The 18,613-nt window shown below is 39.8% G+C and overlaps 2 protein-coding genes across 3 annotated transcripts; both read right to left on the reverse strand.

Moving 5' to 3' along the window:
• Positions 1 to 440: 440 nt before the first annotated feature.
• LOC111329374 (macoilin) lies at positions 441 to 10,239 on the reverse strand. Of its 2 annotated transcripts, none has more exons than XM_022934069.2 (10): positions 10,044 to 10,239; positions 9,792 to 9,933; positions 9,493 to 9,619; positions 9,119 to 9,248; positions 7,103 to 7,169; positions 5,868 to 5,979; positions 4,742 to 5,238; positions 4,557 to 4,630; positions 4,053 to 4,238; positions 441 to 2,104 (listed from the first exon to the last, which is right to left on the reverse strand). In XM_022934069.2, the coding sequence occupies exons 1-10, from the start codon at positions 10,121 to 10,123 to the stop codon at positions 1,393 to 1,395; spliced, it is 2,127 nt and encodes a 708-aa protein (XP_022789804.2). In that variant the 5' UTR covers positions 10,124 to 10,239; the 3' UTR covers positions 441 to 1,392. The 2 variants fall into 2 exon arrangements, with proteins under 2 accessions (XP_022789804.2, XP_022789811.2); XM_022934076.2 differs by having other exon boundaries at positions 9,792 to 9,904; positions 10,044 to 10,189.
• A 601-nt stretch (positions 10,240 to 10,840) lies between these two features.
• Positions 10,841 to 17,176, reverse strand: LOC111328304 (patched domain-containing protein 3). The gene is made up of 4 exons (XM_022932713.2): positions 16,943 to 17,176; positions 13,798 to 15,024; positions 11,985 to 13,129; positions 10,841 to 11,530 (listed from the first exon to the last, which is right to left on the reverse strand). Exons 1-4 carry the CDS (start codon positions 16,990 to 16,992, stop codon positions 11,058 to 11,060), a joined length of 2,895 nt encoding a protein of 964 aa, XP_022788448.2. The 5' UTR covers positions 16,993 to 17,176; the 3' UTR covers positions 10,841 to 11,057.
• Positions 17,177 to 18,613: the final 1,437 nt, after the last annotated feature.

Here is an 18,613-nt window from a genome sequence, read left to right on the forward strand (position 1 = left end):
CCAAAGAGAAAATCTTGCCCGTTTGAGTACTATGGACATCCAAGTACAACATATGTCTCAGAAATCGAAATAAGAGTTCTGATCGCCGAGATCTCAAACAGCGCCGGAGAGAAGTAGATGCCGGAAAGGAAGTTGGTGCAACTTATGGTGCAGCTTATGAGTACAGTCTCTCGCCTTCTACAGATATTAAAATTGTTTGCCCTAGCTATTTGTTTATCGATTGATTCGTTTTTTAAGTCGTGCGTCAATTACTAAGACACGTATCTAATTCATGTTTTCCGTGATTTCCGAGGCACAAGCTTCATAGGCTGCCCAGGTATACTGCATCAATCTCTGAGTTGAATAACTGTCACTTCACCACATGTGACTTGACCCACCCCTCTCGCGAAATCTCGCGGGATTCCCAAGTAACTGTAGACAGTAACCATATCGGCGACCCGTAATGTTTTCAACTGCATCATAATTTATTAAACTAATGTAATGAATATTTGACTGCAATTTTCATCTTTATTCATTAGTATTTTTTCCGGTTTTCTTTTTTTTTCTGTAAGTGACTGCACATGGTTGACATCCCAGTTACGAATACTGTAGACCTCGCCTTTCCTCGCTCGCACCTGCAGTAAAATGCTGTTCCCTCGTTAACAAGAGAACTCAAGATAACATAAGAATTTGCCCAAGAAATGATCGAAAGTGAAAAACGTAACGACAAGCGACTAGCGAATCTGATGCTTTACAATGAAAACTGGCTGATCTCCTTTTGGTACGAAATCGCGTTATCTGAACGCGACCCGATAGTTCAGTTTTTTTGTTTGCTTTTTGTTCTTAAGCTGACATTCCACGTGACCAGAAAGCGACTTTCTTTCCTTTCTCAATAAAGATAACGGTGGTCCGCGCCGACCCACTGCTAAGCAGCTTTAATCTCAAGAAGATTCAGTCGGTAAATCGCCTATTCAGTTAGTTTAAAAACTAAACTCAGAAAGATTAATTAGATGTCGGAAAACTGCCATGGACCTCTCTCGCGGCTAGGGAGGGGGAGAGTCCACAGATGTGAACAACAATGAGCAACCTGATAATGAGCTAAAAGTCGTTCCAGTTTAACCATGACAGACACAATTGGTAAGTGACGAAAACGTCTCTGAATTTGAAAGTAATGCGCTATGATGACATCAGAAACAGGTAAAGTGCAACCACACTTTCTTTCTCCAAACTAATTTAACATCAGTATTACATTTAACGAAATATAAGCTAAAGACGTATTCCCAGACAAAAACCGCAAGGCATGCTAACTTGTTCCACCTTGCTACCCAACGGACAAACCCAATAACTTAGTTAAGATTATAAATTAAGAGCAACATCAGGGTAGCGACAAACAAGGGAAATCTTTCGGGCGTCTTAAAGCAAGCCTTTGGGACTCTTACACGCAGGAATGTAGCAGGGTGCGCTAGGATCAAGGCCACTGTTGGACAACTCGATATGATTTGGAGAGATGAGATGGTTAGAGGCGAAGCGAGGGACTCCAGGAGAATCGCCGGCAGAGTAGGTGGCGGTGGCGGGCATGACGGCCATCACTTCAGCGATCTTCAGCTTCAAGGATTCGATCTCTCGATCCTTGGTCTTAAGGTTGGTTTGTGCAATTTCCAGTTGCCTGCGCGTGTCGCCTAACGCCGAGAACAAGTCCAGCTTCAAGCGAGTCTCCGAGCTCAAGCTGTTTTCTAGGTGAGTGTTCTTGCCTTGCATAGCTGTCAGTGCAGACATTAACACCTCTGTTTCCTTCTTTAGCTGCATGCTGTCATATTCCCTGGTCTTCTGCCGCAGAGTTTCAGCTTCTTTGTCGACGCGTTTTATTTCTTCTTCTTTCTCTTGTAGAAGAGCACGCAACTGACGGCTGTCCTCTTCCAGTTCGATCCTGAGCGCGTTACACGCATCGTGACCTGTCGTTTCGTCGCACTGCTTAGCTGCGGCGTCCTCCGCTTTTTGTCTCTTACGCTCCTCACGAAGCTGACTCTCCGCCAAAAGCCGGGAATCTCGCTCAGTTTTTAGCTTTCGTTCCAGAGAGGAGATTGAATTACGATCTTGCTGACGTGCAGACGACATATTTTGCAATCTGTGAATAAAATCATAAACATTCCGAGTTAATTACTTTCAACTCAAACCTTCGACTCACTAGCATCACCGCTGAAGCAAACTTTGAAGTCGTGTAAATACTGGAAATGATCACTAACTACAGAAGCTTTTGATTGTTAAACAAATTCTCCCTGTCAGTACCAGAGAGGATGTATGGAGAAGAGTAGGAAGAATATGCACATTGATGACGGCTAATCAGAACAAGGGGAAATATCACAAGCAGCCAATCAAGACTCAACCTCAAACCAGCAATCGCCTGAAACGCGGGAAAATGCGAGTGGTTTCAGTTTAGCATCTGATTGGTTAAAAATTTTGCGCGAGTTTTCTAGACCAATCACAAAGCGTTCTGAAGTAAAACCAAAGCAATCTCGATTCACTATCGACAGACAATCGAAAGTTGCTTTAATCAACAATTACACGACGAGCTGAAGATTTCTAACGCACAATAATAACTGAAAGCCCAAATCAACCATCAAGCATACGAATTGAGAGAAAATTTATTCCTGCTATTCACACATTGAAAGAAAAAAATACACAAGAACAGCCAAAGCAGGGGGCTTAAATGGCCTAAGATCAGCAAAAGACGTGAAGAATTTACAAGAGTAGAAGAAAGCTTTAACTAAAATAATTACAATACAATTAAACGAAGAAAGAAAAGGTCAGTCAGAAAACTTACAATTGAGATACAATACTTGGCAACTAGTTTAAATAACTAAACGACTAATAATAAAAATCCTATAAACCACACTAACAAATATAAACAAATACACCTAATATAGTCCCATAAGGTCTGCAGATTATGCGAAGGTTATGCGTAACTACTCGGAGAAAAATAGTCTTTTAAGTTTTTTTTTATAGTTGCTTACTGTAAGATTATTGTGCACAGATAACGGAATATCATTCCAAATAATAGGAGCTTGCCAAGTCATAGCAAATTGATACTTAGGACAGGTTAAAACGCGAACGAGTCAAATAATTGTGATATTCAGAATAAAAATGAAGCATCGAGGAAACAGGAGCAGGTAAAAGGTTATTAAAATGTGAGTATACAAAACAGGCAACATGGAATTAATAAACAGAACTTATAAATAGAGTAAAGTGAAAGAATATTATGCTTAGAAAAAAGGGGTTTAGAGGATGTGCGCGGAGGAGAAAAAGTAATTATACGAACGGCTTTCTTTTGAAGTACATAAAGAGATTTAAGGTAAGAAGCATAAGTACATGCCCATATTAAACTGCCATAATTTATAAAACTAATTGTTTTCGTAAAATTCTACAAGTTGTTCAAAGGGGTACAAAATAGACGGGCTCGTGTTTTTGATTTATTTTATTTTACAACCCCAGACTGTTAAGCAACTCACTTCCTTCACTATGATATCTATGACGGAATAGATAGCGAGTAGGGTAACCAATCAGACTGCAGCCTTTGTTGATGGAAAGCTGGGGGATTTGTACTAGAGAACAGTAATACTTGTAAAACGTAAGCTATGCAGACGAGATAAAGATTTCGTACATGCATCCAATGCATTTCCTAACTCTCTTTTCTTTAAGTCTCGTGTGAATGCACTGTATTCATCTAAACTCCAAAGAAACAGAGAAAACAAATTTGAACGTAGACAAGCCACACCACCTTGTTCGGGCACGGGATAAGCACTTGGTCGAGTCTTCATTAGTTTCAGATTGGTAATCTGATAGTTCCAACCAGCATCACAAGTTCTTCCTTTTAAATTTTTAAAGAACCTGTTGTCCTGCATTTGCGGAAAAGTTCTACCAACAAACAAGATCGCGCACTACAGCAAACCAAGAACACTGTAGTCCCACATTGTCTACAAAGAAACTCGATTGCAATCCGAGTTCAGTCATTCTTTGAGCTGTTAGATTAACAAGCTACCAGTTCTACTGCGTAAAAAAACTTCAGCTGTACTTACTTCTGTTGAATAACCTCGCACTCGGCCTTCAACTGCTGTAATTCAACCTTAGTGGAGCGTTCACTGGCCATCAAGCTGTGCATGGTGGACCTCAGTTCCTGCTCACCTTGGCGACTCGTCTGCAGTTCCACTCTGAGTCGTTTACTATCATTCTCTAGTTGGGATAAATTGCTCTCAGCACGACGACTGCAATAATAATAAAAATAATCAAACGGAGGCATCATTCAGATCTGTAAGCTAAATTTTAACCCGGAATGACGTAAAGACACACGTCAGAGAGAACTTGGAAAAACTTGGAAGGTGGGAAACACTGTTCTTTTCCACTAGCAAAACGTAAAAAAAAAAAAAAACAAATCAAAAGGGATTAAGAACACTTAAGGATGGAGAAGATTGAAGTGGATCGCAAATTATGAACTTGAATTTTTCGCAATGTATACATTGTGATTCAGCTTCGGTTCTGAAGGAACTAGTACTCTAAGAAGACACAATAAATGTTACGCTCACCGTAACTGCCTCTCCTCTTTAAGTTGAGAAAATAGACTGGGTCCGAGGTCAACAGACTGAGTTTTCTCGTGTCCCTGAGGGATGAAAAGAGGATCACAGCCATGAGACTAACAAGGACAAGATTAAACAAACACAACAACAAAAACAGCCTAAAAATAAAGCAACTGAGCGCTTCTCGGACACACCTTAGGTGAGTTACTCCTGCTGTTCTTTCGACTGTTATTGATGGAGCTACTCGACGCACTTAAAGAATCACTATCAGACTCATCATTGTCTTCCTCGTTATTCTCATCGTACTCCTTCAACTTTTCATTTCCTTTCACGCCATTTTTCTTTGAAGATTTTCCTATAACTCCATTGAGCGTGGCGCGGTGATGCTGCCCAGCTTTCCCACTCTTATGACTCCCTTCTAACGACAGTTTATCAAGTTCATTTAAGTTATGATCCTCGCTGGTCTTCTTTGATGTAAGGTTAGAGAGCACGTCAAGTTCTTTCAATAGTGCATTTCCTTTCAAAGTAGGCCTTGATTCAAGATCACTTAGTTTTAAGCCACGGCGACTGGCTTCTTTAGCTATTAAGAGTTCGAGATCTGTTTTAGTGTTGATGCCATTTGTCATAACAGGTACAGGCCGACCTCTTGGGAGTGCTACTTCACCATTAGCAACTTTACCATTACATATAGCTGCAAGTTAAGAATGAAGAAAACCAAGTCAAATAAATTATACATCTTCCTAAAACAACAATAGCTTTCCAGCTACGTACACACATAAGTTAAGCCCCAGCTTTGGTGCAATTATCTCTTTCAAAATTTCCATTTGGCACCCCAAAATTATGAAATGTTTGCCAGAGATAAACTTTAATCACCAATGATGAAAATAAACAAACAAACGAAAAGCACAATATTCTTTACCACACTAATCAACCCCGGAGAAAAAGGCAGTGGCGTGGTGTTAGCAACAATTCGTATAAAAATTGACCTCATATTAACTAAACACCCTGGACAATAAATAGTGAAAGGTTACAGCTTTGGAGCACAACTGAACACTGGGAGCCAATCTAGCAACCTTCATTAAAAATGTAGTTGCCAAAATATTTTGCAACTATCTATGTTAACCAAAATAATTACAGCTTGGAGTACTGTGGCATGCATTTATCCAAAACCAATAATTTTGTTTAAATTTAATTCATATTTTATTATAATTCAATGATTATCTGCCCATTCAATAATCCTGCCCTTGCATTTCAAGCATTTAACTACACTTTTCCATATATAAAAATGTCACAAAAATCCTGTGCAGAACCACATCATACCTCTTGCTGGTCGCTCTGTTGCCTCTGTATGGTTGTTTGTCTCAGGAGGCAGTGCCAGGTTAATAAGTTGCATATAAAACTCATTTTCTTTAGCAACATGCTGAACTCTTCTCTGTGAAATGGAGTGAAAAATGAACAACTAAGGACCCCCACTGAAACATAATCTTGGCAAATACAGGATTGTCAAAATAAGCTGGCTCTGAAAAATGCACAAGCTATGTATAGTGTATTCTGCATGGTTGTGGCTTACTTTTCAGTATGGAAGCATGACAGTGTATCTTCGACTTTGTATCATAAACTGGTTACTCAAAAAAATTTTTGACAACCTGGCAAATAGCAAACATCTTACTTAGTGAATAGATTGACACAGCATTATTCTATTCTTTTCTTTCTTAATTTCTGTCTGATTAAAAATTCCTCTGTGATTAATTGGTTGCAGAAATCTCAGAATTACAACAAAAGAAAGAGATTTTCAGTACATGAATTCTTCATGAAAAAAAAAAAAATTACCACCTGTTTCCTTTCAAAGGAGATAAAACACATTTTTCTGACAGATGACAATGCAAATGTGAAAACGTTTGGGAGCCTGAACAACAGCTGAGGAAACAAGCCCTGTCCACCATTCAAAGTTGTCAGTGCTTCACATTGCTACTGCATTTCTGATTCTATACACAAATTATAGAAATTGAAAACTTCAGGAGAACCTGGGAGATGTTTCTCTCAAATTGCTGCTGGATTAAAAAGCTTTCTATCTCTATTTACAGACAGGGACCAGTTATCACCAACAACAAAAACGAAATCTGAGTCATTGTAACTGGCTCCACATTTCTAATTACACCCACATTGATAAATTATTAGGATATGTGTTTCTCATCAGGTTTGTGCCAATATGAGGGGATTATTCATAGCTTACATGTAACTGCAGCATCACCTTCAATCAAAGAATAATTTTCCCTAAGAAGGAATGATTGCACTTTGTGTCTAAATTTGACAAGAAAATTTTGATGTTTCAGCAACCATATAAGTGATGATCCCCTTCCGTGATATATGAACGAATTACCTTAAGTTAACTCTGACACCAATACAGTTGCCATAATTTATACTACAAGTACATGGTCATCCAGAGGCACAATGCTTTCTGCATGGTGACTTCTTAATCATTTGCTATGTTCACTTGCGAGAAATAAATCAGATCAGTTACCACCATGTATCATCATACTGAAAGCTGCACTTACCTGACGCATTTTATAGCCTACATAACTCTTGACACCATAACCAAGTGTTACAACAGGATACCCAATGCTGAAAAAAAAAAAAATCATATCAACAAGTGAATTCTTTCAGTTAATCAGATACTGCATTAAAAAGGGCTCCTGATTCCATCATTGGTCAAACTCTGGGAGGGTGCACTTTTAGATAACTGCAGTGAATTGGTAAGTTAAGGGAAGGGAATTTACCTCAAACATATTCTACATACAAGCAAAATATTCAGGGGAGGAATTAATAAGGTGATAGTTATTGTTCAAGAACACAAGGTATATCAGCCCTAATTTAGGACTAGATACCTTCAATATTGTATTTGTGTTGAAGTAAGAACAAAATTTACATGGCAATATTCATGGCACTTAAAACAGAGAAATTTGCTCTTAACTAAATATCTAAAAGTGACAAGTGAAAGCTGAGTGCATAGAGGAAATATCAATTAGTAGCTTTGAATTAAAACACTGGTAATCAGTCTAATGTACGCAAAATAAGACAAACAGAGCTTTACTTTGTATGAAGATGCACAGTGCAAATTGCACATTACATGGGGTAGTCTACGGAATGCTAACCAGCGTCTTCTCTCAGAAATTTAATTGCAGGAGAATTGTGCGAATAAATGGAAAATATTCTCAACAAATTATCAAGAACATGTTTAAGCCATCAAAGTGTATGCAGAGAATCATGCATGCATGCAACTCAGAGAATTATCTGAACCCTAATGCCTTATGAGCACTCTGTTTGCCTGCTGTGACAAACTCACTGTAGCATGACAATTGGTCATAGCTCACATTTCCTGAAGCCTAAGGCTGTTATGTCTGGGCATCAAACAACATGCACTTACAAATTTTTATACACAATAAAACTGTGATTATTCTAAATTCTAGTGGGAAAGGAATTGGTTTAAATAATAGGAAGGGTTGGAAAATTAAGGTTTCAAATCAGTACCTGAGTAGTTAGAGGAAGTACCTTTTAACCTGAACTACTGGGAATTCAGAAACAGGGGTAGAGAAATAAAAATTTTATTGTAGGTTTTGCAGTAAACTTTAAGTATTTAAGCAAGAGACAAGGCATTCATTGTCAACAAAAACCTGAATACCCATCTATTCAGTTGGATTATAAAGTGCGAAATGAATGAAAGAGGGAATGATTTCAGTGATACCAAGATCACAAGCTCAGCATACAATGAAAGGCTTGTATGGTTCCCAGAGCTTAAAACACAACTTCCTCTTAACTATTGCATTTTTCATTTAATTTAAAAAGTCCTCGAGCACATTTGTGCTTGCTTTGTTTTTAAATTCAAGAAAGGCATTGCCATGAAAAAAACGGTTGACTGTGCTTTTATCCAGATTATCTAAATTAAAAATGAACAATCTGCATAACGGTGGTTTTAAATTAACGGCAGAATTTAGAACGGGTTAGAAGAAATTAACAACCGCGGAAAATAGTACAATGTACTCGAAGTAAGAAACTAGCATTTCGAAATGTAAAAATTACTTTGAAAAATATCACCATCACGTTTCTCTTTTAATTTTTGAAAAGAGACGAAATCCTCTTTGAGCTGCCAACCTAGCATTTTAAACTAAATCGTAGTTAAATGATTAATTACTCGAAAAAGTGAGAACTCCCTAAGTCTCAACAGGAAAACTAGCGCAAAAACGCCAGTACATTATAAACCAGAAATATTTTATTCATCGAGACAATATCAAAAAATTGATTCTCATGTTTGAAGTCAAATTTTGAGAAAAACCTTTCGACGAAGCTTTCCGACTCTATCTACCATAGGACCTTGCTTCCGACGCTAACACGAACTACTTTGCATGAAATAACAGCTGCCTCTAGCTCTCAAAATTTCAGGGAAGAATATAAATTAGGGAAGCACTTTACTTTTTTTCTGAGAAGTGTTCAACTCTCCTTGTCAAAAGAAAGTCTGCGCCATCATAGATAACCAAATAAATAATATTAAGGCAATGTGAAAAGCTCAAACTTACCAATGAGCGGCGAACGGTCGACATAAGTCTAAATGAAATGGGAGATTTTTCAATTCGCGAAGTCGAACCGACGCTTCTACATACACAAACAGTAACCATAGACTAACGGTTGGAACGCATAAACCACGATCTGAAACAGAAAATCAGGCAGTAATTAGACCAAAGAATGATGACATATTTAACCAGAGCCTTCCAATAAACTTGTGAAAATCCCGCGTCGTTTAGATCTGTTTCCCGACAATTTCAGGAATACTAGATCTTGATCCACCAGCCGACCTAACGAAATGTAAACATAGAAAATTTTCCTCGAGTGAACGAAGTCATACCCGCCTCTAGCTGCTCTAATCGGCTAAAAGTTATCTCTCTAGAATTACCTGTATGCCAGACGAACTGAACCCAGACGTATGTGCTAGCCGCAAAGAATAACCAATGCACAGGGAGAAACATCAAACATATAAGGTCTGAACAGAACGCCAGTGTGAGAAAAAGAAGAGAGAAAGCCTGAAAAAATAGAACGTGAAAATTCAAGACTAGAACGAGATTACAGACGCTAGGAAAATTTCAAAATAAAACCGCATTTATCATGGCAATGTTGGGATTATTTTGAGGGCCAATGAATAACGAGAAACACATGATTTACGGTAAATTACGTGAAAATAGTAACTCGACTCACCAAACCTTGGTACTTGAACGAGTCATAAGCACTCCGTAACAGTAGCCAAAAAGGCCAAAGATATTCAAAGCGAAATTCCAAAAGGAAGTCGGCAGTCAACACCATAATCCATACTAAGAAAAATCGGACGTACAGAAATACACTAGACGAAACAGAAATTAAGGACAGGTCAGAAAACCAACTTTAAATTCGTGGTTTTCGAGTGCGAGTGGCCAGAGGCCAATGTTACTGACACAACATTTCGACTTTTACCTTCCATATATCGATTCTGTGATGCGAGAACGTTTTAAAGGTCTTCTGAGTTTCGAAGGATCAATACTTCGTCTCTTCATCTCGATGTGTGGTTCATCGAGTGAGGTTTACAGTAAGCGTCAATATGAAAAATATAGAATTAACACGGTGAGGAAAACGAGCAACTAAACTGATTTCCCTAAGTAATCGCCCATTGCGCTTGCGTGGGGTGACGTCACATGGTACAGTGACATGAGCGCCGTTCCCTCGAACCCGCCCCTGTCATGTCCCCCAGGGAATTAACTTGCTATGTTTTCTGAAGCATGAAGCAGAAAGTGTGCTTTCAACGACAATCTTACTCTGTGCATATAGAATCATGTTTAATCAGTTTCTTAGAAACAGGGTTAGTTTCTCATCATTTTTCATTAAATAAGCCTCTATGGTCTTTGAAAGGAAATACACTCTTCCATGTCAGGGAATAGGTTTATCTGAGTAGTCTCCAGCTGTTTCGACTGCCATAACCAATCATAAATCGTGACTAAAAACTAAAAACTGAACGACTAACAACCCAGCCCGAGCCCCGCCTCCCCCAGTCCAGGGCACTTCATCACGGCAATTCATCACGGTTGGGAGCTTTTTCATCTGTAGTCCTACGGGGACTGACTCGATTTTCTCATACCTCATTTTATCGCTATGAACCAGGGCAGAGAGAGGTTGGAACCTCTCTCCCCCCACTATGAGCAGCTAAGACAGTTTTTATATTTTTTAAGGAGATTTTATTAAAGTTCCGAAAAGATAAGATGACAGAGGGTAAGAAGTAAGTTTGCAGGGAACCTTTATTCCGTAAAACTACATAACTACCTTTTCACAAATTGAGAGTGAATTCGAAAGGTACGTGCATTCTTTACATGTCTTGCAAAGCACGCCCCCATTTCAGTCGAGTGCAATGTATTTATATTTTTCTCTGTTGATTTCTACACTGTTCTGCGTATGATCGGCTTTTTTTTTCATTTTGGCTGTTACACCAGCTGGCGTTTAAGACTGCTTTTCATCTCTTGACTTCAACCCTAGGTCTTCTTCATCAGAAGTAGTTCCCTTATTTTCAATTCCTCCATCGATGACAGGTTCACCATCTCGCTGGGTACTGCCCTCTCCATTTTTACCAATTTGCTGAGCTCGAGTGCCATCCTCAGGGAGTCCCAATGCAGTCTTCTGGTGCGTAGGAATCTCCTCTCCATTCTCAACGGATGTTAGTTGTAAATCAATGCCAAATACATGGGAATCTTTGTGTTGCACCACTTCTCCAGTTATTTCTTCGGCTCCGTCCCCAATCGAGGAAGGTTCAACAGCAGTGGGCTTCCAGCACATTAAAGACATGTAGACAGGCAAGATGCACAGTCCGTGAAGGAGACCAAGCACGACGATTCCGAAGAACATTCGGAAAAAAATCCGGAAGACTTCCGAAGATGCAAACGCGAGTATTACCATGCCAAGAAAAGTACTAAAACCTATTGGAAAAGAAAACAAAACGAAAACGCAGTTGAGTTTTTCAGTTGTAGAAAATCTATTAAAACTGCCGCATCAAGGCAAATGTCGGGAAAAAATCGTTAATTGATTACTAATAAATTTTGATACATAAGTTCTGTCAGCTCGTCAATTAAGCGAACGTGAGCACATATTCTCTTGTTCATGCTATCTTGTGGAAACACAAGTCTGAAATACATGTCCACTGTACTTAATCAACATAGGCACAACCAAGCATCAGTTCGTGGGGACGGGCGAAAAAGTGTACCCGATACCCATACTTTAAACAAAAATATATTTTCGCAAATTGTTAAGTTTTTTGTTCCCTATATTTGCTTCCTTTTGCAGTTTTTTATGAACCCTCAAATTTTTTTCTCGTAAATTTTGCGCGACACTGCCCACGCCTTACGTTTGATCGCTGTCTCCTCAACCACTTACCTCCCATGAGAACACTCGCACCCAGTGTACTTAGAGCTTCAACCACTCGCTCATTGGCTGTTGCTTTTTTGGATGTCACGTAAGCATGCGCGACGTGTGCACTATAATCAACTGCAAAACCGATGGCCATGACAAGATTAACCATAGAGACTGTGTTTAGGGATACATTCCAAATGACCATCACACCAAATAACTCACATATCAAGGACGCAAAGTTAAGCACTACGAGGAGCGTCACGGTAAAGTCCACCAAAAAGGGGCTCGTAATGATTAGGACAGTAAGGCCCGCGATCAATAGGTTCCTTATAGTCTCCCTTGTCGTGATAGCGTACTGTTCAATGAATATGAAATTCCGAGTGATTGGAAATGCATCTAGTTTCGACATTTCTGTTAGGTCTTCACGTAGCGTGAGCATTGCATCTTTTCGAAAGGTGGAGCTGGCAGAATCCTTCATAAAACTGAGTATGCGCGAAGCTTCCAACCTTGAGTTGTCCGCGGAGAAATATAAGTCTTGATTGAAATAAGAAAAGTCAGGGATATGGAGGAATGCTTTCAATTCAGGCAAAAACCATTGACCAGTTATGTTCTTGTTAGACTTTTTGGCATACTGTGCAAATGCATCCATCCACGAAAAAGACAAGTTCTTGTAGTACCTATTCTCCGTGACGATTGGCGTAAGTGCTCTAATTTGTTCCTGAGTGGAGCTTATTCCATAATCGACCCCACCAGTCTCCACGATGCTTACTGGAAGAGAAAGCTCAAAGTTATTTTGTTGGGCGGTCAAAAATCGCTTCAAGTAAGAACCGTCCTTTGCTAGGATTCTCCTATCAAACTCCTCATCCACTTGACTGACTCCATAAATCCCAGCACCAAGAAGCAACAGCGAGAGAAATATGATTACAATTTTAGTAACCGGATGTGTCAAAAATTTGCCCCAGTACTCCATAGCACGATTCGACGTTTGTGGCACAGGCTCGTCCCAGGCTGGGGCACCCTCCTTTGGTGGAGGGGCATGGCAGAATGGTAAACAGTCCCTGCGCCCCGACTTGATGCGTCTTAGGTCGTATGACATGATGGCCACGAAGTAAGTGATAACCATGAGGAAAGAAAACGTCACCGTCAAAGCGGCGTAGACACAGAAATACCTAAACAAAAGAAATCCTTTAGTTCGCAAACAATAATTATAAACTAAAACTGAGCCAAGCTCTAATAATATTCTAGCTCTAGTCTGTGTAGAGATCTCTTTGGGGGTTTTCTTGCGAGAGGTTGGGGAGAGAAAATTAATCGTTGGTCGAGCTGTAGGAGGATTGCTACGAAAGTTGACTATTTTCACCTGTGTAGTTTATTACTTTTATCTTATTTGGCCAATCGATTACCAACGAGGCTTACAATAGAGAAACTTGAAATTCAATAATTTATTGTTTTCTTTTTAAAATCCCTCAAGATTGAAGTATCCCTAAAACATGCCACGTATTCAGTCACACGAACTTGGTGACCCATCATGCTGTTGCCTTTTTAATCTTTCACTCCTTAGGATATATAAAGCGAATAGCTAGCGTTGAAACTCCCTCAGGTCAGGATGTTAGTCCATCACAGCAGTTTCCCGCGGGAACTCCTCAAGCTTCCAGACAATTTGTTAGTATCCGCTAAGGATAGAGTCTTACCCAAGATGATCAGCTTTAAAAAGACGATAAATGTTAAACACGTCTTCACTTTGTTTGGTTTAGCCGTTATAAAGCTATCAGTGCTACATTAGAGAAAAAGGATGCAAATTAAGTAGAGGTTCAATTCTCACTTATTTGCACTATTTTACCTTATGGCCGGAAATGACGTGGAAGTGCTGACAGCAAACGCTACCAAATCGGTCATTGTTGTCATGGTAACAGTCGGTGCTGAATGCTTCATAACCCTCTTGATCTTTTCAGCCGTTGAGAGATCACGTGGCTGTCGATCAAGCTCATCCATTATGATGAATATGTCGTCGATACCGACTCCAATAACCAGGAATGGCAGCACTCCTACGAGACTGATAAATGGCACTCGGAACCACATGCCTAGGCCAAGCCCAGCCAAAATACCCAGGGCCACTGCGAACACTCCTGCGTTAGCGAGCAGGGAATGGCCGGTCAGCGGATTTAAAAACTTTGCTAGCATGAGGCAAGCAAAGGAGACCATGAGGGTGAAAGTAATTGCCACCAATGAGACATCAGACCCACTGCTCTCAGCGATAGCATCGTCCAAGCTCCTTTCGCTCGAGTAATGGACCTCGAAGCAGGGAAGTTTGTCAACTAATGAAGCTACCTTATCCACGAAAGTCTTCTCCCAATTGAGGACTTTTTCGTTCGTTTCGTCGTCGCTAGGGTCCTGAATGAGATAAATCATTTGCAACGCCTTGGCGTCGGTTACGATTCCATTTTTCCGGGTAGCATTGCCAAACATGCGGTTAAAATTGAACCAGAAAGGGCGTCCATTGCGCATGAGTGAACTGGTGTCGTTGTACGCTTTGCCAAGTTCATATTGAACCTGTGTTAAATCTTTACCGATCAGTTTGCTTTCATTGAACTTTATAAATTCCATCGGGTTGACCATCACGCAGTCTTCTGGTGACGTGGATTTGTTCACAGACAGTGTGACGCAGAAATCGGTATACGATTCCAATTCGATGACTGCATTGTGAGCTTGTAAGGCCTGTCTTAGACACTCAGGAGATAGAATATTCTGATTACCCGACAATGCCACCAAAAGGATGATTTCCTCTCGAATCTTGACTCGAAAGTATTTCTCAGCAATTTCCAAGTCAGTTATGGACTTGCTGTCTTGAGGTATGAAAAGTTTTTCTGTTCTTGTTTCGGACTGGAACCAAACAAACCCCACGGAACAAACACTGACGAACACGAGGCATATCTGGATCGTCATCAATGGATGCTTGGTGATCCCTTCACTAAACCAACCAAAGAAACGTCCCAAAGAGCGCCAATACCAGCTGCAGAACGAGGACCACAGGTGGCATGGATTTAGTCTTTGTGGACAGCAGCAGCTACTGTAATAATCAAGTAGCAAATCAGGTTAGTTCTTACATAGATGCATTCGTATTCAGTCTGGGTCCTTGAGCCCCCAGGGGTATTTTGGGCTTGAGTGAACCTTATCTCCTGGTCTTGGCTTCCTAATCTAGGATTACCCCTCCGGGGCTCAATAAAAACTTGATTCTTTAGACAGGATGGCTTATCAGAAAGAATTTACAACTCTGTTATAACAGAAACTTGATCAGCCTTACAAACGCTAGGTAACATTTGCGCTAGAGCGCTACCTCACCCAAATGGATCTTAATTTAAGGGTTAAATCAGTTGGGTCTCACCTCTAATTTATTTTAGAACATAGCTAGCAGAGTCGCGCAATCAAATTCATTATACGTAAGCGTGCTCAAAATTCCGATAGTGCACGCTGATAGCGTCAGCAAATCCGACTTCGCCAGAAATTTTTTTTTCGCGCGAGCGGCCATTGCTAGTGCGGGGAAAAATAATACATTTCGCGACAATAACTGATACAAACAGAAACTCGGCCTGCTAGTCCGAAAACGAAGACAATGTTTCGACCTTTTCCCATGGGCTAGAGTTCTTAAATGAGGCAGAAAAAGAGAAAAACAAAGGAAAAGGAGACTTGGCATCAGCGCTGTCACGATTCGCTTCAACTGATATTGTTGTCCGTTTTTCGCGTCGCATTTGATGCACAATTCCACCGGCTATGTTCTAAAACAATTGGTTCATGCTTTCAGCTGTGCACTATCGAGTTATGGAGCACGTGGGAAGTTTGGAGAGCACTCAAGAAGCTAGAGTAACTCTTACGCTTCTTTCGTGCTCTCCAAACTTCCCGCGTGCTCCATAACTCGATAGTGCGCGCTAAAGCATGAACCAATTGTTAATTATTATTACAGAATATTTTCTGAGGAGAAGTGAGCTTTTTAGGGTGGGAAGACAAATTAAAAAAGGGTTTAATTTATTTTTCATAAATTGAGGGAAGAAAATGGCTGTAAAAGAGGGCAGTGTTGCTTTACAATGTGCGAGATAAATGTTACTTCAATTTCATCTGTAATTAAATATGATCACGAGTCAATTGCTCAGTCAATCAATCAAAACCAAGGGTTTTTTCGCATCAGAGGGTGGTTAAAACGTGCTAAATTGCATTCATTTACGACAGGTTGTTACGTACATCCTTATGCACGTTCATTTCATTTTATACCGTAAAGTAATCGGAAGTTGAAATACTAATCCGATATCTACGTGTTACGTGACTTGACAACGTTTCTCGTAGCATTTCAGTGAATAACAGGATACTTGTTCAACTATTAAGCAAGTGGAAGTAAATACTCACATGTTACGTAAGCCCGTTATGTCATGTACAGTTTAAAATCTCTGTTACAATTCGGACATCTCTTTGAAAGTGAGTTTGTATTAAGGATTCCCTCTTCCTCAGAATAATCTGCATTTTATTCGAGATCCTTTCAATGTTTTCTCTGTGCAACGGTAAAAGGAAATTCCAAAACGAAACTTTCGTTTAACGAAGATGCAAAGATCTTATTCGTGAGCCGTCTGAAGTCTGTAACGACAAACTCTCGACACGGCTAAAAAGATTCAAGTTAGCTTCTATTTGGGGTTTGATATGTAGTAATCCCCCGAGGAAATTGTAAAAAGACTGTACTTAACAGCAGAACTTAATGACACATTCTTACTTCGGCCTGCTTGTATGTCACCCGCAAGTTATTTCACTTGTGAGAGAATATTCACAAATGTGAGTACGCGTGCTTAATGTATATAAGACAGGTATTCAAGGTACAAAAACTGCTATGACATAACAAGTTACATTGCACCCGTATTTGGAACGGTTTTTCGTTTCAGTTATTTTGCCTGTTGAGAAGAGCTTAAATTTAATTTAAATTCGGAAAACGATGAATTGATAGTTACCTCCTATCCGTTGACTTAATTTCTTCAGACGTATTTGAAACTGTTTCCATGGTTTTTATCTGTAAAAAGCCGTCGTTATGCCATGTACAGAGATCTGTTGTGCCTATTCATTAGATTCGCTGATAGGTAAAATTTTATCTGTTTGAATGGACAGAGGATCAATATTTATGTACGTATTCCTGACGTCTTCAAAGTAAGTAATGTTAACTACATTCGTGACAGCCAACTGAAGTGGAAACAATAATGTTTTCGATGTTATGAATATTTTAAATCAGAATACAAAACAGTTGCTTGACAGCTGTTTGATGATTGGAGGAGACAATTAAACAATATTTATGAATGGTCAGTGTACTCGGCTTGACGTAACCGAGGACGTTGAACAATGAAGAAAAGTGGTTTACAAAATATCAGGTTTAGCTGCCCTTAGTTAAAAGCTTTCTCTTGACAGCCGTATTGAAATCGAATTAGCTATCAGCTGAAAGTAATCACCTCTGTTTTGTGGAACGTTGACTTGTTGTGTTGTTAAAGGCCCATTTCCATCCGAGATCCTTCGCAATCGTTTGTTTTTGTTTTGGAATCGCGCTAAGTGCAGGGTTACGTAAACAAAGCTACGTAATTCCCGGATGTGATGTAAAAAAGGTATATAATGCAAGCGTTCCTGTTTTGAATATTAGGTTTTTGTAGTTTTTCTTTCAAGTGTCATTAAAGTTTCTTTCAGTCGGCCGTTTTAATCCACGGGTGATTTCTTTGCGTACGGACACAACACGCGTGATGAGAATTCAAATGATATTTATAACATAACCAAAGTAAAGCGCGCGCTCTGATTGGTCAATTTAGCGTCCCCCATTTGCCCATGGGTGTACGCTGCTGATGTGAGCAAATGCAAAGGCTATTTTTCCGCGCGCGCTTGTTTTTTCTGGTCGCGTAAGATTTGTTAAATAAAAGGGAACTCTTTAGCTACAATGTATCAATGTTATGTTATAAAACAAATGGTAAACACCACAGCGTACACTATTGAGTTATGGATGCACTTGGGAGGTTTGCTAAGCACTCAAGAAGCTAGAGTCGCTCTCGGCTATCGCCTCGAGCGACTCTTACGCTTCTTTCGTGCTTAGCAACCTCCCGCGTGCATCCATAACTCAATAGTGTACGCTGTGGTGTTTACCATTTGTTAAATACAGACACCAGAGATAAATCAAGTAGATCGAAACAGCATACTCAGTGAAGTGTAAAATGCGCCGACTTAAGATTCTCTTGGTCAAGCGAAAAGGAGTGGAACACGGTCATATGCGCCGCTATCTCGCAAAGAGTACTAGTATAGATGTGGTGCCAACTTCCAAGGTTTAGAAACCACAATCAAATGTTCGCGTACCTCGTAGGTTGTTATAAGTTGTAGTTGGGGCTGGAGTTTCGAGATTAGTTACGTAACACCAAGGCATGGTAGTTAAAGGAGAAAGCTTTGTGATCCAAGACTCTTGGCAACTTTCACACAGCGAGTTTGCTAAAGCTAGTTTCCCCTAGCTAACTTTCCAGCGGACCATGAGGTCATCTGAGTGAGTGAATGAAATACATCAAATACAAGAGACAGCTACGGAATTTCCAAACTTCCTGAAGCAAGTACAAGCTTAAAATTTTGTACTGAATTTCTGAAAACTTTTCCCAATAACCTTT

This window comes from Stylophora pistillata, chromosome 8, assembly GCF_964205215.1.
Source record: "Stylophora pistillata chromosome 8, jaStyPist1.2, whole genome shotgun sequence".
NCBI classification, from domain to species: domain Eukaryota; kingdom Metazoa; phylum Cnidaria; class Anthozoa; order Scleractinia; family Pocilloporidae; genus Stylophora; species Stylophora pistillata.